Source organism: Balearica regulorum, chromosome 3, assembly GCF_011004875.1.
Source record: "Balearica regulorum gibbericeps isolate bBalReg1 chromosome 3, bBalReg1.pri, whole genome shotgun sequence".
Lineage (NCBI taxonomy): Eukaryota > Metazoa > Chordata > Aves > Gruiformes > Gruidae > Balearica > Balearica regulorum.
In genome coordinates, this window is record NC_046186.1 from 59,660,643 (window position 1) to 59,683,371 (window position 22,729).

Below are 22,729 nucleotides of genomic sequence, written 5' to 3' on the forward strand. Positions count from 1 at the left end.
TCAGTACAGCTGAATTGCTTCAACAATATCAGTATAGTTAATGTAGTACAAACTGGCAGAGATAAAAATAAGAAAATATTTTAGCCCAATACCAAGGAGTTCGGTAGTTTACACAGTAACTGTAATAAACAAAAGTGGATTTGAAAATTTAGAATTAAAAGCAGCCACAACTCACTCATTTTGTTCTTAAAAAAGAATAAAATAAAATATCCAAACAGTTTATTCAATGAAGAAAACACACCTCTCTGATTTCTGTTCTCAAGTTCCTCTTTTGGCATCTACTGATTCAGGACAGAATACCTGTTCCACTAATATCTACTCATAGTCCTCAAAAAAACCCCACATTTTGTCCGCAACTATTAAAATTCTCAAATTCAGGAGCAATAGCAGCACAGAGTATGTTTCTCTACCTTGTTGTTAAGTCCCATTCGCTGCTCCTGAATTGCTATTATTTAGTTGCACTGGATGGGTGTATTAGAAAGTAATGGAAGATGGATCAACAGTTGTAGTTATTATGAAAATTATGGCAGCACATCAGAGGAATTGCAGCTGCTCAATTCATGCAAAGAGCAGCTACTTGACAATGACTATAATTACACAGTATGTCAAACAACATAGCTGGAGTAAAAGTAGAGAGTACGTATTTTAGAAAGCCAACAGATTCCCATTTCATTATGGTCACATTCTCTAAACTCCTATTTAGGGATATCAGGATTCACTTTCTGTCAATCGATTCTCAGATACAGAAAGGTCTACTAAGTCTCCCAAGGGCATTCTCCCGTCAGCGCTGCAGCTGTCAGACACGGTCCCTCTCTGCATGGTTACTAGGCATTTACAATACAGCCTCTACTCAGAGGCCACAGCCAGAGCTGGGGTTCCAGTTCACCGGGAGCTGCGTAGACATGAAGAAAGATCGGCTGCATCTAGTTTCAAAGCAAAGGAAGATTGCTTCCGCGTGGCTCAAACAATGCAGATATCATCTCCTCTATCCAAAGCCTGTTCCTGATACCTGCAACAGCACTGTAATACTCTAGGTTACTTTGCTTAGTATTACTTTTGAATATAAATACTTCCAGCTTGTTCTGGATAATTCCTTTCCCATTTCAAGCACTGAGGCCCTCTTAAAGAGCACATTTCCTTCTCAGATAAAACCTTCACTAGATGCTCCTAATTTTGAGAGAGGCCGTGCACAGTGCTTATCCTGTTCCATCTGTAGGCTGTTTGCACATTAGCAACTGTTTAAACAAAGTGACATTTTATTATCTTAGTTTCTTCCAGTTCCTGTTCTGCATTCATCCTCTTTAATTAAAGCCCTCTGGTTTTCACTAGTTGTTTCATGCTGGCAAATCCCTGCACGTGCATGGAAAAAAACCCAGGGACAGAACCTCATTTGCTTTCCTCTGCATCTCAAACTCTTCTTTCAAAAACTGTACAGCACAAAGTTACAGTACAATAATAAAACCAGAACACAAAATACCAGACTAATGGAGAGTTTTATTTATTTATTTTTACTTATGACAGCCACATAAAGACAAATAAGAGGCATACAATTTTGCAGTCCTACTTCTCACTCGGGTGAGAAGTGGGACCCACTTGGTCTATGACACAGTTGGCTGCTAAAGCTCATCACTGCTTTTGTTTTACACAGCACTTCAAACTGCATAATCTGACAGTAAATAACTTTTCCTCTGTACTATCAGGAAACTCAAACTTTTTTCCTGTGAAGTCTGCTGACAATGCCCAGTTCCTAATGCCTTGGAATTCAGGGATCTGACTCCTGGTAAAATTGGTACCTCAAGCTTCCCATGTTTCATAGGTACGGTCATTAAATCACTGACCCAACATGACAGCTCAAATTATTGATCTTACCTGAAATCACATGCCGTGGTAAGTTCTGCTCCTCCTCCAACAGCTTTTCCTTGGACTAGTGCAACACTGATCAAAGGCAATCTACACAAGAGAGTTTTGTAACCAAAATTCATGCTTTTAGCTTTCTAGAAATTACAAAAGGATTTAGGCAAACCATCTCTGTAGTAAAAGATCAGAAAAATATACTGTTTCAAATAATTCAAATAACTACATCTTTGTGGGTAAGTAGCAGAATACCAATTCGACTTATGCCAAAGCGATTAGCCAAAGTGATTCTTATGCCAGAATGAAACAGCAAGACAGATGTATCAAATAGAATCAAAGTAAAGAAGATCATGTACTAGGTTATGAAAAATACATGTTGCAGATTATACCTAAAAAGCCTATCTGCAAGAAGTAGGGACAGTATAGTGACACAAAACCCTACACCAAGCCAGTACACTACAGAAAGCAGTAGAAAGGGACATGAAGAACTGCATGGCTGGGTTATCTAAAAATAATGAGATTCAGCATGATACCTTCAGCAGCTTCTTAAGAGTGCTACCATCCCAGTCATCAACAGAACTTTTTTTCTGAAGGACAAAACCATCCTTTGAGGATAGCAACAATCTGTTACCTTTGATGGTGTTGTATTTAATCATGCTCAAGATATTTAATCATGTTCAAGGTAACTGAAAGGACAGAGGGAAGGAAGACTATATGTAGGGAGAACCTCTTTCCCCACTGCCATTGTAAAACGAATACTAATGAACATGACTGACTTAGGGTAAGCCCAGTTCCCGAAGAAATGAAGACAATTGGTTAGTCCCAGACTTTACATGCCAATACAGCTGGTTTGTCTTTCACTACAAAGAGACACTTAACTCATTGAGCAGTTCTGAAACCACATTCAGAAGCCAGCTTCCCAGTCATGACCACATGTTTGGTTTTACTTCTACTTTAACAGAAACACCAACAATTTCTTACGGACCAAGTTCACTTACCAGCTACAGCACACTTCATACAATTCATGGCACAAGTGAACCCACTGGAAGAGGATAACCTCATTATTCCTATGGTCTATAGGGAACCAGAAGATATGGGTCCAAGTCCCCTGCATCCATACTCTGATCCATTTGAGGCACCTCCTTCAGGATCACAGCCAGCCTCAGTTCCCTCTGAGGGAGATTGATCCCATCCACAACAGATGTCCCCAGACAGCAGTTCAGTTCCCCCTGAACCATAACTTCAATATACTTCAAGACACTTGAGGTGAGGGCTTGATCTTCACGCATCTTCCTCCTGTTTGTTTTGTCCCATCAATTTTGGTTACACGGAGACCAACTTACACAAATGGATTCTAATTCTGATCCTGAGGGTTCCTTACAGTACTACTAAATCTCCAGTCTCCTGGGCAGTTTCACAGAACAATATTAACTCATAACACTTTCTCATCTAGTTTATTTGAAAACAAAGAATATTTATCTTCAAAGAGCTCAGAGCAGAAAAGACAGACTCTACCACACATGGATTTAATAGAAATGTGATTAGGGAAGCTAAATCTAAAGGAAAGGAAAAAATGTTTTTCAGAAGTACCAGATGGTAGAACTGAATACATTCCCTTTATGAAGTGGGAAGATTAAATAAATATATTTAATAAATGTTACCTGCGTAGGTTGCATAAGCTGGCCATGCTTATTTAATAAAAGCTATCGATTCCACTGAGTTACAGAAGTCAGCTTCAGAAACTTTGAAGGCCTAGATTTCCTTAACTCTAGGTATCTCCAAGCCTGCCATATATAAACCTATAAGTTTTTTTTCCTGTTCCTATCTCTGGAAAGTGTAACAGTTGCAAAATGTCAAGGTCTAATTTAAATCCATAAATACCTACCTGATTAACTTGTGTGAATACAAAGTCTGGAATTCAAAATTACATACTTAAATACATAGTATTAACTTTAAACATCTTGTTAAAGAGTTAGCCAAAACATACTCCAATCCTTATAATTACTTCATAAAGAAGGATAAATAAAATATCTTACCTCATAAGTCTGGTTAAAGTTTTTTGCATAAACATGCACATATTCATCCCATCCTACAAAGAATAGGAAATTAAAAAATGTTAAGTGATCCTAATGTGAAGCAATTAAACACACAGATGGAGTAGACAGGAGTATTCATTATATTTACACTAGCTGGGTTTTTTCTCTTTGGAAAATCTTGCCCAAATTCCAGCTCAACCCCACTATGCACAAATAGAAAACTTAGTATAAATCAGGTTTAAAAAAAAATAAAAATCATAACTCAATTTATATGAATTTCAGTTATAATTAACCCACTGTTAAAAAGTAATTGCAATACTGAATTTCTATGATGTGAAATTTTACATCCTTTCCTCTTAATTTCCTCTTCTCACTCCTAGTTAAACATCCATAAAGCTGCATTTTAAAAGTCTGTATAGGACCATAGAGCACTGCATACCTTTTACTGTTCCAAATCCATAAAGTTTTAGACAAGATACAATTTACCAACTACATTTTTTATTGTTTGGGCCAAAAGCATTTCAGCCAAAGAAAAAAAAGAACAAACCACCCAACAGAAAGAAGATTCTTTTTATTTCTCTCCTACTTTATGTTTTACAGAAGCTTGCAAACAACAGTGAATAAGGAACAATTGTTCCCTTCTCTTCCAGTACAAGAACTAACAGGCTCCAAATAAAATCAGTTGCTGCTAGGTTCAAAACAAATATTTTTTCCGACAACATGCAGTTAATCCGTGGAACACTTTGTAGCAGGGCATTGCAGCCTCTAAAAGACTACATGAATTCAAGAACAACTGGATAAAATTAGGACTGAAAAATCAACGAAAGGTTATTAAATACAAAGTAACACCTCAAGCTCTAGAAGTCTTAGTCACAAATTGCTGGGGCCTAAGAGAATATTTTGAAGCAACATCATTATCTATATGCCTTCCTTGTTCTTATACTTGCAGACTCATTAACAATGAACTCAACACGTGACTGAGCAAAATGACTCAGTATGACCATGTTCATATACATATTGAACCGTATCCACTGAACTACATATGTGCCATTTAATCCAGATTAAAAAAATGTTTGGACACCGTAGAAACAAAAAAACAGTAGATAACAATTTCAGCATGTCTTTGAAAAATAAACAAAAAACAACCCCAACAAAACCCCCCCAAAATCCTCAAACAAATGGTAGGAAGAAAAAGAACAAACAAACTTCTCTTCACTGGCATTTACTAATTTCTAAAACACAGTTTTACAGGGGTTGGCAAATTAAAGAATCTGCCTTAATTAAAAGCTTCTGACTCATACCTCAGGGAAAGAAAAGATACATAGGAAGCCTTCAATACATCTTGGAACAGGACCTTGAAATAATAGTAGGTCAACTTCAGCTGATTTATTGCCCATTTATTCATGCATTCCCAAGACCTACTCTGCCCAATGCCAACCAGCATTACAGTGTTTAGGGACAGATCTCTGGCAGATATAAGCTGCCATGACAATCGTTACACAGGAACCAGTGAATTCAGTTCAATTATATTAAAGGCCTGCTTGAAAATTTCAGCACATGCTGATTTACAAAGAGGCTTTTATTTATCACCACCTCCTACACCCATTAAGACCAGCAGCAATATTTTCATTCCAAATTAAAGACCAATCAAATCCGCCACGATAGCTGTCTTAACAGCTAAGTTCAAAACCCACACAAACATACAAGGCACCAGTTCTCAGACATGGACTTGCACAATCCCCATACTACAACCATCAGGATGAAGCTGCAAAAAAGCTCTTCAGAGAAAGTAATTTTTCACTTCATCACAGCAGAGTCCTTGGATTCAAATTGGCTGTCTTAATTCATACCAAAATCCAAAATGGTAATTAAAGATTAATGCCAGAACAGCCCAGCTTGATAAAGGCAGTTAAGATTGAGCAGACAAAAAGAACAGTCTTCATATTCTCAGCTGGTAGAGAGATTACCATGTATCACATGGAAAAAACACCTGCACAGAAAACACCCTGAAAAAAAAAAATCACAATTACTTGAGTCCTGACTAGCATACCCTTCAAACCTTTCTGATAAGAAAAATAAGGCCACTGGTCTCAGTACTTTATCTGAATAAGAGAGGTATTCACTGGAGTCTAGTGGAATAATCACATTTTCAGCTCTAATACTGTCCTTGAAGTTAGAAGAAAACTAACAAGCAGAAAGTGAGGTAAAATACAGTATGCAGTACATATGGAAGAGAAGGATTAATAGTTTGCTGTGGGACTAGGGGAAGCAGGGAAGAGGAAAGTCACCCTCATAAGGTAGAAAACTGTACCACTGGCTCTTTTTGCTGCAAGAGCTTAGAGTTCACTTTCATTACAGATAGTACAATTATTTCCAGACTGTCTCCAACTGCTCGAAAGTCCTCCCTCCACCGCTTACTGCTCAGGAACCTCTGTCGTAGAGGTTCTAGACAGGGACCAAGGAAAATGACATTCTCCTTCATGCCTCTCTCCTCTCGGCTGTCCTTTCAAGAGCCTCTCCTGCTTTTCAGCTAGCCAGCTTTTCAAGTCTCACTCCAGAATGAGGTTATTGCTCTTGGGAACCAGGCTTACAAGAGCAGAAAGAAAAATCTTTTTTGTTTTTTTTAAATTCCACTATTAATTTGCTTTCTGTGATTTGGTCATACAACGTTAGCACTTGGCGAAGAAGAACAGGCAGGGGATCTGGGTTTGTTTCAGCGTTAGGAACAACTGAACATGGGAGAAGGAGGATGGAGAGGAAGAGGAGGAGGAAGAGGAAGAGGAGGAGCCACTAGGGGGCACGAAAATCCTTCAGCATTCTCAACCGTTGTTCTGCTTTTCCTGCACCACAGGGAAAGGCAAATTGTATTGCGGATTATGAAAATTACAATCCTCCCTCAACAGACTGGTTGAATAAAATAAAAGTGTTTTCTGTAATTATGAAAAGCTATGGGCTAAAGCAGTCTTGCAAAAAATTAAAGGAAAAACATACCAGTTCAGGCACAAAGCTATCAACTTTTTTTTTTTTTGTCTTGGGGATGCCTGTGGACAGAAAACTTTACCTAACTTTACCTTCTTTAACCTGAAACTAGACAAAACTCACTCATCTGTGGCAAGTTAGAGAGGAGCAGAGTTCTGCAAGACTATAGAACAGCAAATGCTATTCCTTATTCTGTTAATGTTTTATTTAATAAAGATTATTTAATAAAGATTATTAAATCCCACCAACCATGGTTTAGGAGTTGGTTATTATAAAGAAAATCTCAGTTCAGAATAAATAGTTTGAACTCTCCCAAGGAAATAGAAAGCAACCATGTTTATTCTTGAAGAATTTCTGGTGACTCTTAGACTTATTTCAGTATTAGCATAAGATCTAGATTCTTTGCAGAGAATTTTCAATACAGTTATAATTAATACCTGTGCATTTCATTCTGCCGCATACAAGTTTTATGGACCCTAATCCTTACAGGAGCCCTCTCTGCCACTGCAGTGGCTCCAGGTAATTTGTACAAACATACAGACAAAATACTAAAGAGAGTATGGAAGCAGAATCACCATCAATTAGTGAATGCAGAACTCTGAAGGGAAGCCTAGACGGCACATAAGAAAAGAACTGGCCCATGCTTGGTTTCAGCTCCTTTTCTGTTTCCATAATGCTAAAATAAGCTGAAAATTTCAGATTAAAAAAAAGTCAATTAACCCTCCCCCCAGAAATCAGAGATACCTGTATATTTTTAAAATGACCAGTACTTATAAAGCATCCAAATGAAAACTCAAAAAACCCTCCATTTATATCTATAAAGCATGGTGTCTCCATATTAAGAAAAGCATACCTCTCTCTCAGGGTGTTCCACAAAGGAAACAAAGCCTCCTGTATCTTTTGGAAATTGGACCGTCCTATTTATTTTATCAATACCAGATTAATCAGTTTTTGAGTTGGTGTTCTTACATTCACTGGAGTGTTCAATTAAATGTTTAATTTGTGTGATTAAATCCTGAAACTTGAAGGGGCCACAAAAAAGCACCAGAATGGCAGTTACCACAATTGCAAACAAGGACCTAAGAGCAGCACAGGAAGGGCCCCTTCCCCTGTAACTGACAAAGTCCTGTTTCACACAGTGCCCAGAACTGCGTATTAACCCATAAAAAGAATCGCAGCACATGTGAAAGTTGTCAAGACAGGGTGACATGAGTGAAAAACTGCCATCAAACCCTGACCTCTTCAACCACATAGTTACACACATGACTTACCTGACTGGACTACAAGGTCAATGTCAAAGCTCTACAGCACAAGAATTGCATCTGTTCTTCCATTCTATGCAGGTCCAAGCACACTTTGGCAAAATTGAAACCTTTCCGTAATAGCAGCCGTGCTGCTTAAATTTGGTTTTGACTTTAGAATACATGAGAAATGATTACTTGTATCTGCTTTTAAAGGTCAAACTAGTGAAGCACAGGTTATTTGATGTGTATTTTCACCATATACTGCTCATAAAACTGAAATGACATTTTTAAAAGAAAAGGCTAAAAAGAATATGTAATGTAGGAATTCAGAGTTATGAATCAATTACAGTAACACCCAAGCGATGACTTAAAGGGTCTGCCAGCATTTTTTTAATCATTAAGAGCTCTATTCTGTGAATTACATGTAAAATTGCAGCAGAGACATAGTGCAACATCGCTGTCTGAAAGGAATCTCAGAATATCAGAAAGTTGCTTTTTCTTCAAAACTTAATTTGTATCACTACTTGCCTGGGAGTTGGAAATTGCTTTGACAGCATTCAAATCAGATCCCGAGCAAAAGGTGTTTCTTGCACCACAGATGATAAGGCCTTTGCCATCCTTCCAGTTTTCCAGTTCAGCTACCCTCTCCTGGAGTTCGAGCATCATAGTGCCTATCACAAGAGGGAACAATAAATTCCTGTTAAAAATTTTGCTTATCACGACTATGTTTTACATTATATTTTTCACCACCAAAACCAAGCTATCATTAATAAGTGATGGGCTTAAAACCACAAGGGAAAGCATCACCTGAAATCCCACACATAAGCACTGACATACGTTTTTTCCCCAAAGATGGACTTCCTGAAAGTCTGAAGGATACTCTGCAATTTGTGTTACACTCACAAAAAACCCCCACAAAACAAAGTAAGAAAAAACCCAACAACAAACCAACCAACCAAACGCAAGGACACAAGCATAAACTCTACCTGATTTATTCTTGCTTACATACATACAGGACACATGAACTTATATCTATCCAGACTTGTCCATCTAGTCATTTTGATGTTACTGTCATTTCACCCTGCCCAAAGAACGGGCAGGCTACTGAAAAGAACCATGTGCAAGCTGGGTTCAAGATACAACCACTCAATGTTAATAAATACTCCTTAAAAAAAAAAAAAAAAAGGTTGAAGAGCAAATTATGTTGGAGGCCAAAGATATTTAGAAGTGTTTATCCAAAAGAAAATAACGATATATTTATAAACAGGAGCAAAGCGCCTTTTATCTTTTTTTTCCTTGTCCTTTTAAAAGATAATGCTAATGCATCTTTGATTCCCTCCCTGTTACCTTCCTAGAAAGGCTCCCTTTTAAACAAAGTATATCCTAGGCTCCATATGTATGGATTGTACAGTAGTAGCTTTCCATTTCTAGCTTAAACACAGTATTCTTGCACGTTCACATAAGTACCTTTCCTGATGTGGAACTCTATAAACTCCTGTTTCTAGAGCTCATCCTAGACTGCAGCATCTTCCACACCAACTGAGCTTACCCAGCATTAACTTACACCTCTTCCTCTCTGAATGCCTATGACTCTCATTTAGTTATATTCTTAAGAGAAAACATTTACATAAACTAATATCAGAAAGCAGCCTACATACAGGCTGGAGATACTCTCAGCTTTTTCCTCCTTTGACAAGAATTTAGATGGACACACCTACCTCCTTCAGATAGAAGTGTGCTTTAGATTAATACCCGCAAAGACTCTTTCCTTTTCTGCCAAGTGTTGGCTTTTTGACCCTATGTCTGCATGCACAGAACTCATCCTGTTCTGAAATTGCCTGTTAGCAGCCATCCTCACGTAGGAGGGTTTTTTTGTTTTTTTTTTTTGTCCTGCTTGTTTTCCTTCCAGTTCCTACAAAGTAAGCTTCCCAGCACCAGGTCAAGAGTGAATTCTCAGTCAAGCACTTCCACCTTTGGCTTGGTCTCAGCCACTGAAATAGCACATTTTGACAATGTTCCTGAGGAGGGCAATAATTAAGTGGACATTACATATTATATACCAGAATGACATTGGGTTGCTTTTTCCCCCCACTGGCAGGTCCAGACTATGATCCTCTAACAAATCCCAGCACTTTTACCGTTCCTTTGCCTTCTGTATTTATAATTTGGTCATGCTTTTTGTGTGTTGCACGTTACCTTTGCTTTCATTGAATTACACCTTGTTGATCTTGAGTTCTTTGTAACAGTTAATCAAGATCACTTTGAATTCCACCCCTCTGCTCCAAACAATAATCTTCTCGCAAGCTCTCCCTATTTGGGGTCATCTGACAATTTCAGCAGCTCACCTTCTATTCCCTCATCCCAGCCATGAATGAAAATACTGAGCAGAACTAGGCCTAGATGAGATTTTTGTGGGTCTTCACTTGCAATGCTTTCCCAACCTGACAGTACACTCAACGACGAATTTTCTGCAAATGCTGCTGTTTAAGTAGGTGTGCATCAACCCCATGGATTTCACTTTTTGTATATTTGCCAAGTTTTCTTACAAGAAAGGTATTTCAGCAGGCATCCAAGCTTTGCCAGAGTCAAGATACAGCACAGTCGCTGTTTGTGGTGCTTTTAATAGTCAAAGTAGTGAGGTATTGAAGAGTTTTTCCACAGAGTATTATAAGCCAAAAATCTAGTTAACTGGAAAATGGAGTTTACAAAAAGGAACCGTTTGAGCCAGTTACATGCAACAGCAGGGGGCAAGAGACACTGGCCAGAGTCTGTTCCGTCCTCCTGGGAGAGGATCCCTTCCATTTCTGACAACACTGAACTGTTATGTTACCAACAGCTATAGTCCGTGACATTGGATATAATGCTGAGGACACAATACTAAAGCAAATCCTTGTTCTGCCAGTCTTGGTCCTTCAGTATTTGATACTAGTAAGTTTGTGCTCTTCACAGAACTAAATCTACTTAGAATAGTAACTTGTTTGCATCTTAATTATAATCTGAGAATAAATGCTTTAAAGTCAATTCTAGAAAATAAAATTATCAGCATTATTATCTAATTTCTGCAGGCTGGGTTCCTTCTCTTTTAAATTAAGTTCAACTTTAGTTCAGCAAGAGGTTGGGCTGCTGAAATTGGTTCCACCAGACTTAAACTGACATTATTAGCATTTGTTTCCAAAGACACCATTTCAAACAGGTGGCTATCAGATTCCAATTAAGAAGAGAAAAAAGGCATAACAACCTCCACATTGCCCATTAACAATTTGCCAACAATTTTGGTTCCATGAGTTGCTCAAGCTTAGAATAAACATAATTCCTTTGTGATAAAAAGCTGCTGTGTAAGTAAATGCCTGGCAAATAGGATTTCTCTAAACAGTTTAAAGATGTTTTGCAGCTTTCTAAAGGAAGTGTACATGTACATGTAAATTCACATCTGCCACTATCCAGAAGCTGAGACACAGAATCAATGGAATTTATTTGACGGGGGGTATCTACCGGCTCTGGCTGGTGAAGTCAACCAGGTCCTGCTGGGGCAATTTAGGGGGCTGCACATCCCATCCCTTTTCACACTTCACTTGAAGGGTATTACTTGATACGCAACAAAAGGAAAAGGATCAAGTGCTTGCTAGTTCCTCAGCAACTGCAGTTTACAAACAGTAATGTTATAATAAAATGAAGAGCAGTACAAATTAATATGCCATACCATCCACCTCAGCGGCCAAATGATTTTGCTTCTACTCTTCGTCCTGTAACAACAAAAGTCTCTGGTAGAGGTGCACAGTAGAAAGAAGCAGTAATCTCTTGAACTGCCATAGTAAGATTTTTCCAGAGTAAATTTTTGTGGCTATTACCTCGCAAAATGGAGTACTGCTCTCTACAGGGCTCTACACACTGCCATATAACAGAACTGCCTGATCCCATGGCTCATTTGCTATATGCTAATCAGAGCCTGCAACAAAGACAGAACTATTAACTTCCTCATGGATTTTTGTAGCTCCTCTTTGCTACTAAAGCATCTAATTCACATACACTAATAATTTATTTTCACAGCAGTCCTATAAGGAGAGAAGAGATTATTTTACAGACCACTAACTGAGCCAGAGAGAAAATATCTGCTAATTTTGGGTGCTCAACTTGAGGTGTGTGGTATGATTTCAGTACATTAACATTATATAGCACTTCATATAGTCAAAGCATAGCTACCAGTGGCCTAAATAGCAGCTGCAACTGCTCAGCACTTGAACAAATCCGTTCTGAGCCCCTTCTGCCAAGCACCTAGAAAACAGAGAACATAGTTCTAAGTTTCTATGAAAGTTTAGTTTAAGCAATTTTACTTGTATTACATGTGATCTCCATAGCAGACTGGGCTTTATCTGTCCTTTCTCCTTTTGTTTTACATCTCATTTCTCATGTCCCTTTCAACTTCCCCAACAAATAAGCTAAGAGCACAGTGTCTACAAGCTGTACCTTGCACACCTGTTTTGAGTCAAAAATAATAAAAAACCCAATCTGTAGAAAAAGAGGAAACAACAATGTAATTATGATAGTATAACAACATGCATGCTGACAGGGAGGCACTCAGAAGGACAATCTCCACACTAACATCTTTTAGCTAGAACTTCTCAACTTAGGTAATGACTTTATGCATGAGATTTAAAGGGAAACAAAAGAGAAATTGCAGAGACATCTAGGTGCATTGCCACTACTTCTGTTGTTCTGTTAGGTTCTCTTCCTTTTAGCTAACAATTATTAGTGGAAGGAGTAGATTGACATTCTCCATGTAAACAGTTCTATGCTTTGCTAGTGGGTTGCAAACATATTTGCTGACAGCAAAGGAACAGTGAGAACCAGGCAGGAAAATAGAACAGCAAAATGAAATTAGCAAGACAACACAAATGTATCCATTTCAAAATATTAAGAGATAAAGGCATTCTTACAGTAAGGGCTTATGCACAGCTCAAGCTCAGGCAGATGCAGACCCTGAACTTGTGTCACTTATGTCTGAAGAGAATGGTATAAATTGGAATATTCTAGACAGTTAAGGAGAGACAGCAAATATACCTATCTTGGAGATCAAAAGCCTCTGATAATACAAGATTAATCAAACAGGGCACTTGGTTTTGATAGCTAAGTATTGTCCAGTGTAAAAGCATATTAAGAAGATTCCTGATCTGCAACAGCTGAGAATACACCATTCATTTGATCTTTCATTAACCAGTCACTGCTATTTAAGGCAAACAAAGAAGAAACAGAAGCCAGTTTGGGTGACGAAAAGACCAAATTATAGAATCTTAAGTTACAGAGAAGGCTTTAGGTAAAGAACAAAGTAGTAAACTCACCCTTTCTACACCACCTACAAAACAAAGATGGCATCTTCCCACCTCCATAAAAATACCCTATACATTTCCAGAGCAGTAGAGATAAAATAAAAGGAGATACAAGAAAGAGCACAGTAACAGAATTGTGCTGACTGAAAGGAGAGAGAAAGGAGAGAGGCATGTTCTGCCAGACAGTCCTCATGCCATTGAAAATTTCTTATATTCTCCTGACATTTACGGCAAAGTCTACTATGCAGAACAGTGGGAGTTTGATGCACATCTGAATAAAACTTAAACATTTTTCTTTTAACTAAGGAAGGTAAGGCACAGGTTATAATTTTGTTTTGGCAAAATGCTAAAAGGGGTAACTGAAGGAGAAAAAACTCCACAAACCAGCAACCCTATCAACTAATTAATACCTGTAAAGGCATTCATTAACTTTGGGTTGTTCAAAGTAAGTATTCCAATGCCATTGTTGACTTTGGAGAGATTGATGGATCCACCAGCAAACTGCTGAAGTTTCTTCTTTATCAATTCTTCCTCATAACCATCAGCACCAATATACAGCGATGCCCTTCTCTGCTGTAGTATCCTTTCCTTTGTAGTCTGAAGTAAGTTCTTCCACAGAGAAGCTGCCATTTCTGGAAAGAAACAGAGGGGAGAAAAACAAAAAAGTATAAATTGCCTTTGAGATCCACCTCAGTCCTCTGACAGAGGGAAGCAGGACAGCAGAAACTAATATAAAGGTGATGCAATCACAGAAGCCTACAGAAACCACTGCAGACTATTTGCAAAATTCTTAGTTTGAATCTACTCCCACAAAGTTAATAGAAGGAGTCTTATGAAGTGATTTTAGTAGTTAAGGCAGAAATTAACATCTTTTAAAATCTTTTCTTCTAAAAATTACCCAAAAGTATTTGGGTGCAGAGTATCACAGAGGCTCAAGAACTGTAGTAAGATGTTTACCCATTCCATTAGACCAACTTATTCCGTAGTAATCTTCTAAACCCCTCCCCCCTCCACCAAAAAAAGCCCACACCTGTGTTGGAGGAGAAAAGCTACCAAACCCCTACTTTTCAGGATCTGGTTGTTTTCAGGATTTCCTGTTTTTCTGTAAACAATTACTACATCACAACACCTTTCTGAGAGAATTACTTGAGGAACACAAAAATTAAGAACCAAAGACCATTCCTATATTGAGGTCCATTCCCTGTCACCTAATTCCATTAACACTCCATCTTAACACTAGTTAACACTTCCTAGCCTCTGCTAGCTAGCAGCCATTCCGGTTCCACTTTAAACTGATCTCACTTGGACACAGAGAATCAGAACCCGTGCAGTACCCTAAAGGAGGAAAACTGTACAAGTTTTACATAGCAAGCATCACACTTGCCTTTTATACAGCTACATATTACTGTTTGTCTATGTACCAGTACACCCATGGCTTATTCCTCCGCTATTTTCACTCTGCAATGTATGCCTCAGGAAATAACAAGGAAGTCATTATCAAATATTATTCTTGAGCTGCAGTTCTGCTTTATTTTATTTACTTTGGAAAAGAGTCTACTGGAGAAAGTGGCTGACAAGTGATTTGAAAGAATTAAGGTAAAGCCTGAACCAGAGACTGCTGATCTGGAAAGAAAGTCATCTTAGAAGCCACTCGGAGTGGCTTCTAAGTAAAAGAACCACCACAGGACATAGAAAAAGGTTTGCTATATTTAAATCTTGCAATTTGCTAGACTAGTCCTAGCTTTGCCCCAACTGCCTTTTTAATGGATACAGCTGTTCAGAAGACATGGTAGATGGTTATTTTTCGAAGAACTGCGAAAAGATCATCTTTGTTTCTTAATCATATTTGGCAGAAACAGGAGTCTTCCAAAACTTACAAGAAGCTCCTGGAAAGTTTTTCTAAGGTGAACTCACATTACAAATATATTCACTGAGACAGAATTCGGTGACAGCTATATTTAATGTTCTGTTCAGGGCATCTCACAGTTTACAGACTGAAATTTTTAAAACATTTACTATATATACACACGAACAAGCACTCACTCACTAAAAAAGTGCACACAACTAGTTTATAATGAAAGAAGTTAACAATCCTGTCAGGTGTACACTTATCTTGTCTTCAGCTGTACCATCCTATGCTAAAGTAGAAAATGCTTCTGTTGCAGCAGGTACAATCCTCATTGAAACGGAGGAGTGGTTTGCACAGCAACCACATTACAGGATGCAGAGGAGTATGCATAGTACCAGGCAATTTCAAAGAGTCACCTGTGCCAGTAGATTCATACCTGTCCTGCCACAATTGCATCCACCAATACAGCACTATCTCACAAGTTGAACCCAAATGCATTATAAGGTCATATACACTGGAATAGGTACAGGGATCATTTTTTACATCTGGTAAGACACTTTGAAGGGTCCTCTGAGTTCCTAAGGTTTTAATCTGTCATGGTCAACTTTTCCACACTCAAGTGTAAACTAATAAAACTAATTACAATTTAAGCAAGTTAAAAGTCCGATTGAATACAAGATTCATTACTTCATAAATAATATCACCCAACTGCTGCTGCCCCCCAACACTCCCCATCTATGTACATTCTAAAATTGTCTGCAACATTTGAGCCATCACCTTTCAGAGCCATACTTTCAGAGCTTTTAAAATGGCTTCTCTTGAAAAAAACAAACCAACCTATTTAAGAGTGAAAACAGGTTTCCAAACCTCATTTCTCAGCTAAATGATTCTTTTTATATTCAGGCTCTTAGAAGAGAAACAGCCTTCCATTTTCTCTAAAACTTCCGTAGTCATTCTCCAACGTACATTCAGGCAATAAAACTTTCCATCCAGCAACTATTTTTTGCTCAGGAGAGAGCAAACATTAAAAACACAGATAGTGTAGGCTCTCATTGCAAAGTGTAGTTTGAACAATTAGCTTCCAATTTTTTATGAATACAAAGCCTCCCTTCTGTAAGAAGACAGACTAGATTTAATTCTTGAGGAAACCACAATGATTGGCTTGAAAGCAAAGGGGGGAAAAAAAAAAAAAAAAGGTCTGTTTCGTTAACCTAACTCCTTGCCAAATTATACTTGTTTGATCACTTTTCTACTACCTAGATTTCACATGTCAAAAAATGTACAGAGCAAAACAGACTTAAGATATGGAAATTTTATTCCACAAAAAAAAAAAATCTGTCATTTTCAACTGCGTGGTTATAGGCATTAACAGCTCTTTAAATTATCACTATGGTAATAAAGAGCATCAGCAAGTGCGGGATTAGAAAACAAATTGGACATCACTGCCTGCTGATCATGACTCATGATTAATGACTCATGCAAGGTATTATCATTGAATTATTTTCTTTAAAACCATCTCTTACAGCACTGGTCAGTACCCAGTACTTTTTTAATAAAAACAAGATTATTTTAACAGCTCAGTCTGAGAAAGCTAACCACTCAGGAAAAGCATGATATTTAAGCTACAGCTCTCTCACACTAAAGGGATTTCTGCTGATCTCTGACAAACAACATTAAAAATTTCAATCAGTATGGAGCACTAGCAACCCACAGCATGACAGAGATTGATTTTTTTGTACTAGAAGTGAAAGCACTGCAAGAGATAGATGTTGCAATAACCCACAAAATGTTATAGGAAAAGCCAAGAGATATTACCCTAAAATTTTCAGATTTTCAGTTTAACATAATTACATCATTTAGAGACACTTACAGAAATGAAGTCTTCGTCTAATTTTAAAATAAGTCAGACGTGATACACCCATTAACATCTACAGCACACACAGTTTATGCACAGTTTTTATAGTGAAAAAAATTCTGACACTACAGGAATAATGAACACTGTGGGCAATTAACATCTTTCACATGTTTTAAGAAGTACTACAGCTTTACATATCACTGGTGACAACTAAGAGACAAGCCAATAGTATGGATATCAATAGTTGTTCATTATTGTACCTCTTATATAAAACAACAGTTAAAAATCCCATTTGGCAATCAAGTGATTTTTATAGCACCCTTGCCTGTGGGCTAGCAGACTGTGGGTTAATAGGAACACCTATCACAGTATGAAAGGAATGATACACATTATGCAAGAGCAATATACATATCTACATGCAGACGCTTACACACAATACATGGGGTTTGCATATGCATATGTATCAGAGGCCTTCTGAAAGCCTGTGGTAACTGCCTAATTAAAATTCAGCTCTCAGGATGTTACTAAAAAAATAATAATAATAGGGATAATACCAGCACCAATATTCCATAACTGAGCAGATTCTTTGGGAAACCAATAAACCCCAACTATTGAACAAGCATTTTTTGCCCTCACCATTCACCACTACTCTCTTGCAACCTCAGTTTTTCTCTTAAAACAGCAACCTCATGAAACAGCAACCTCCAGCAACATTGCCAGTTGTAATTGCCAGCAGGCACAAAGACAGGTGGCCAGAGCACTGGCTAAGGAATGTAGGTAGCAACCTCCTAGGTGGGTAGAAGGACTAAGGCAAACCAGAGAACTGGACACTGGGAGGCCAAACGAGCATTTGAGCTGCACGCATAAACGAGAAACGCTGCACTATGGAGCAGCTACACAGAAATAATCAGCAAGTTAAAATGCATGAGCAGGGAAAATTTCAACTCAAAGATAGTGCCTCAGTTATTGACACAAGTCAGGGAAAAAGAAAATGGGGAGAAGTGATGCAGGGATGTGTTTTCAATACATCAGGGAAATAAGCGTGCCCTTTCATGTGGGGCAGGAAGTGACAGGTGTGATATGCAGATATAGATCTGTGAGTGACCTGCAAAAAAAATCAGCTGAATTTCTGATTTTGGATTAAGAGATCCTGAGATAAAGTGTGGGAGAAATAAAGGGACCTAACATACAAAATCCACAAAAGAAATCTCAGGGAAAAGAAAATATTCAAATGACATAACAAAAAAACAACTAGAAAGGCACTTTTGTGACACTGCCAAAGGCATCAGAGGCAGCTGACAGGTCAAGAAGAGGAGAACTTGACTTGATGAAGACCTTCAGCAGCTGCAGTTTCAGTGACAAGCACAGAAGTGCAAATACAGGGCAAAGAGAAAGATACAGAAGATGTGAACTGAAGATGATGATGTGGTGATTCAACCCTGTGTGTGTGCCTTACCAGTCACTGTAGAGGCATTCATCTGTACTAGAGAGCAGTGTGCGTGACTGTCGGATGCTTCACTGGGTTCCTGCAGTGACTGACTAATGAGTGGAAAGCAAGCGGTGACCCAGTGCTGAGGACCAGCAGAACTGATCCTACAGCATTGAAAGCAGATGAAAGAGCAGAGAATGAAAGAGAAATAGAAACAAGACATGAAAATACCCCATCTGTACAAAAAGAAAAAAAAAGTGGGTTGAAAATGAGTGAAAATTGTTAACACCAACTGACTGGAACCTGGGACAGTGGGTTGGAGGGCAGGTGTGTAAGAAATTCCAGTGTTGGAGAGAGAAGAAACTCAGAAACAGCAAAATCAAAGGGGGCAGCCTGGATGCAAATCAAGACAAGAGCATGGGTCTCATAGTGAAGAGGAGTCACTGGACCCTGCTGTCAGACACAAGAAAGGTGTAGGAGGGAGGTCTCACCTGCAGCGTTTCTCCCCAGCACTGGCTCAACAAGCCACTGCTGCCAGCTGCTTGTCCACACCCCTCACCTGAAGGTTACAGAGCCCTCCATCTACCTCATCCGCTTACGCACCTTTCTTCTTTCCTTCAGTGATGCGTGGGTTAGGTTAACTTAAACACCTTACCTGACAGGTTCTTCCGACTCTACTAATCACTAGCTGAGGCAAGCTGAGGGCAGTTACATCTTCAGCTGGAAGAAAGCAGCAAGCAGATCTTAAGCATACCTAAGGGATCGGCAGCAGAAAACCTACTGACAAAACTTAACTTACAAATACAGACACTAAACAAAGCTTGGGAAATTCTGCTACCTCCTCTATGGCATCTCCTACCAAGCTGAAGCCACCTCAAGCTCATGCCTTTCTCAAGACACCGTGGCTGTCAAACTTGCTGAACTCTGTGCAAATTTTTAGTATCGTCTCTGGTACCCACATTGTAGACAAGTTAGGTGGGATCAATAGTCCCTCCAGATCAGTGTGAAGATACTTAAAGAGCTTTGTGACAGGTTTTAGAAGTAGCTGGTATTACAAATGGAAAGTTTTTTAGCCTCAATATTACCATAGAGAAGAGAACAAAAAGTTTGTTCTAGTTTCTAGATGTCAGCATTAGAAACAACATTTACCTGTCCAGAAGCTGAGAGAACAAGAAGTGAGAAGATGTCCAAATTAGCTAACTGAAATGGCTTCAAATCATGCACATGTGAAATAAAAATAAATTGTAGGAAAAAAACCTTTTAACATTGTAAATAAAAAGTCCTCTTGTCTGTGGTTTCAGTTTTAAGCTGACTTACCCTTTACACCTCTTTTCTGCTTCTATCTTTTTTCCCCTTGTTTTGTCATTGTTTCTGAGCAGCTCAATTCTGGGGATTGCAAGCTATGTGTTTTCCAAATGTTTTGTTCTTTGTTTAGTTTTGTGTTTTTTAATGGTCCCTGGAGGCTAAGGTTTAGATGAGAATTGTCTCCCTGTTCCTAACCAATTATATTCTCTTTTAATCAAGTTTTAATTATTTTTAAGACCTAGTAAAGAAATCACACAGAAACATACCCCAGTTCAGGGAAAGATAATGGCACTCAAGGATGTGAAACAGTTGACAAAAGAAGTCTTTCCATAAATACATGACACTACCTAAAAACATTTGGGTTTGATCACATGGTGAGTACAAGATCTTCATAGCAGAGGGTGAGAGCAAGAATGCGCTATCTTCTGCAAAAAGCATGCCGGCCCCTTATTTTTTACTGCTTTGATCTAAAGAGGTTCTCTCTGCCTCTGTCAGTAAAGGACCCTCTATAACAGTGACAGAAAACCCTTTTATGTTCACATAAAGATCACTGCCCGCCAGGTGTATTTTGGACACTTTTAAAACAAACAGATGCACTACTTCACAGGAATGGAAACGACCACAACCAACTCACCATTCGCTTTTTAGCCACCAAATCCTAAACCATAAATAGCGTAAGGATGAATTCATTCTATCTGTAACCACAAATACTGATGCCTTCCCAAGGATTAACCTGCTTTAAAAACTGTAAAAAGTTTTGCAGTCGAGCAGCGCTCTGAATGCCACTTAGTCCACTCTTCTTCACCACTGCTCTCCTTAGCACCACCAGTAAATGCTCTTGCTGACAGGAACAGCAAAACCACATTCCCATGTTAGAACTGACCACGCAGCACGATTCCCACCTGGGGCATATCTTCTGCTCCCCTGTAATGGCACTGGGAACTAGCAGCAGCACACCAGGACAGCAGGTCACCTGGCTCCTCAGCTCTACACACTAAATGTGGGAAGCAAATACATCCTGCGTGGTATCACCCTGGGAAGAAACTGAATACTCAAGGGGGGGAGAGGAGAAACTCCTTCCCCAGCAGAGGTTTCTTGCTGCTGACCTTGTGCAACGCCAGAATCCCAACAAGTGTACTGTAGCACTTGGTCGGACCCAGGCAAGCATTCCTGGCACGGACCATTTTTTAATTTATTTATGGATTTTAAATCAACAGCCAAGGGAGGGCTCCATGCAGAGCGAGGCCAAAGGGGGCTGTAACCAGCTGTTCCCAAAATAAGACCCGAGGTCTCTGGGCTGAAGCCAAGCAAGAGCACAACATTTTCAGGCAGAAACACCACCGGCCGCAACAACACCGGCGAGTCCGCCCCGCCTTTGCCCCAGGCACCCAGCGGCCCCGCAGGGAACGGGCCGCACCTCCCACCCTCCCCCGCCGGGCCCAGGTAGGCCCCGTTCCCGGCCAGACCCTGCCCTCCCTCCCCCCCCCCCCCCCTTCGCCACCGCAAGCCCCAGAGCCCCCGAGCCGCCTCAGCAGCCCCGGGTCCCCCCGCAGAAGTCCTCTTCCCCCGCGGTCCCGGCCCGCCGCCAGGGGCAGCCCCCGAACGCCACACGCCCCGGGCTGGCCGGGGAAAAGCGGAGGCCCGCAGCCGGACACCGACCTGGCCCCGCCGCTCCCCTTCCCGTCGCCGGTCGGGCAGCGGCGAGCGGGCGGTGCTGCCAAGAAAGAGGCCCCGCCGGGAACCGCCGCCGCGCCGCACCGGGCCGGGGTGGCGAGGCCCAGCTCTGCGCCGGGGGAGGCTGGGCCGAAGGCTCTGGGCCGAGCCTGCAGCCGCCGTGCCGTGGGGAGCTGCGGGCGCAGGGGCAGCCCGCGGGGGAAGCAAAGGTGATTAAAGCGCACGTCGGGCCCCTGCGAGGTGGAGGCCGCCTTGGGGCCGGAGGTAGGCAGCCTGAGCCGTAGTGGGGAAGCAGTGACCTTTGCTCTGTGTATCCACTTACGGGTGACCCCAGGCACCAACAACTCAGTGTATTTGCCACAGAAGACACTTGTTTAACTCCAGGGTTGCTAAATATCACACAAGCAGGTCATGATTATTTTTGTTTCCTGCACCAGTAGCCTGCATCACTAAAAAGCAAGCCCAGGATTTCTATCCGAGCCAGTGTAATTAAAGACTCTAATTTCTCCACCATCCCAGAACAACATCTCGCCTCAGGTCGCTGGAGTTAGGATACGTGCCTCTGCCAGAAGGATTCAGCCTGGAGCGAAGTGGCTGCCTACTGACCTCCCACCCTGCTTTCTCTCCCCAGTGTTGTGCTGTCGGGAGGAGAGCCATTAACAATGCTTTATCCCTGTCACCACAAGGAGAGACTCAGGCTCCCTGTGCTCACGTATATCTATTTTATCTGTCAGCACAAGTGTGAGCACTTTCCAGCAGGTATGCTCCTGGCCGCGGCCATCCCAGCTTCACTTGCACCCGTGCTGGGGCAGCTGGGCTAAAGCACCAAGCCAGCTGCAAACTGTCCCTGCATCACAAGGGAGCAATCCTTAAGCTGTATTTTTGTGTAAACTTACAGCTGGGATAAAATAACACTGTCACACACAGCCCTGCCTGCTCTGCCCTTACCTTGGCTGCTGGTTTTCCCCTTTGGAAGAACGTGTGCCGCACTGCCAGGAGTCAGATCAAGGGAAATAAATGCTTGTTTCAATGCAGATCACTTTGTGTATTCAAAGCAATATGCAAATATGAGCCAGTCTTTATTACTATCTCCTTGTTAATACACATACATAAGATGACTCAGTTTTAAGTATTTGAAGCATGGCTGAAAGACATATCTGGAAATACATCTTCTCCACCT

General features: G+C 40.2%; 1 protein-coding gene across 4 annotated transcripts in view; it reads right to left on the reverse strand.

The window, feature by feature from the left end:
- The window catches only part of ECHDC1 (ethylmalonyl-CoA decarboxylase 1), a 43,755-nt gene extending 22,061 nt beyond the window's left edge, over nucleotides 1-21,694 (reverse strand). Inside the window, exons 1-6 of one of the 4 annotated variants that reach the window (XM_075748049.1) lie at nucleotides 13,848-13,965; nucleotides 11,814-11,856; nucleotides 9,832-10,131; nucleotides 8,642-8,784; nucleotides 3,891-3,943; nucleotides 1,870-1,950 (exon numbers count right to left, since the gene is read on the reverse strand). In XM_075748049.1, the coding sequence (XP_075604164.1) occupies nucleotides 1,870-1,950; nucleotides 3,891-3,943; nucleotides 8,642-8,779 (272 nt within the window). In that variant the 5' untranslated portion in view covers nucleotides 8,780-8,784; nucleotides 9,832-10,131; nucleotides 11,814-11,856; nucleotides 13,848-13,965. Of the gene's footprint in view, nucleotides 1-1,869; nucleotides 1,951-3,890; nucleotides 3,944-8,641; nucleotides 8,785-9,831; nucleotides 10,132-11,813; nucleotides 11,857-13,847; nucleotides 14,070-20,509; nucleotides 21,279-21,534 lie in introns of those variants that run through there. The other 3 variants (XM_075748046.1, XM_075748047.1, XM_075748048.1) reach the window with 3 other exon arrangements.
- Nucleotides 21,695-22,729: the final 1,035 nt, after the last annotated feature.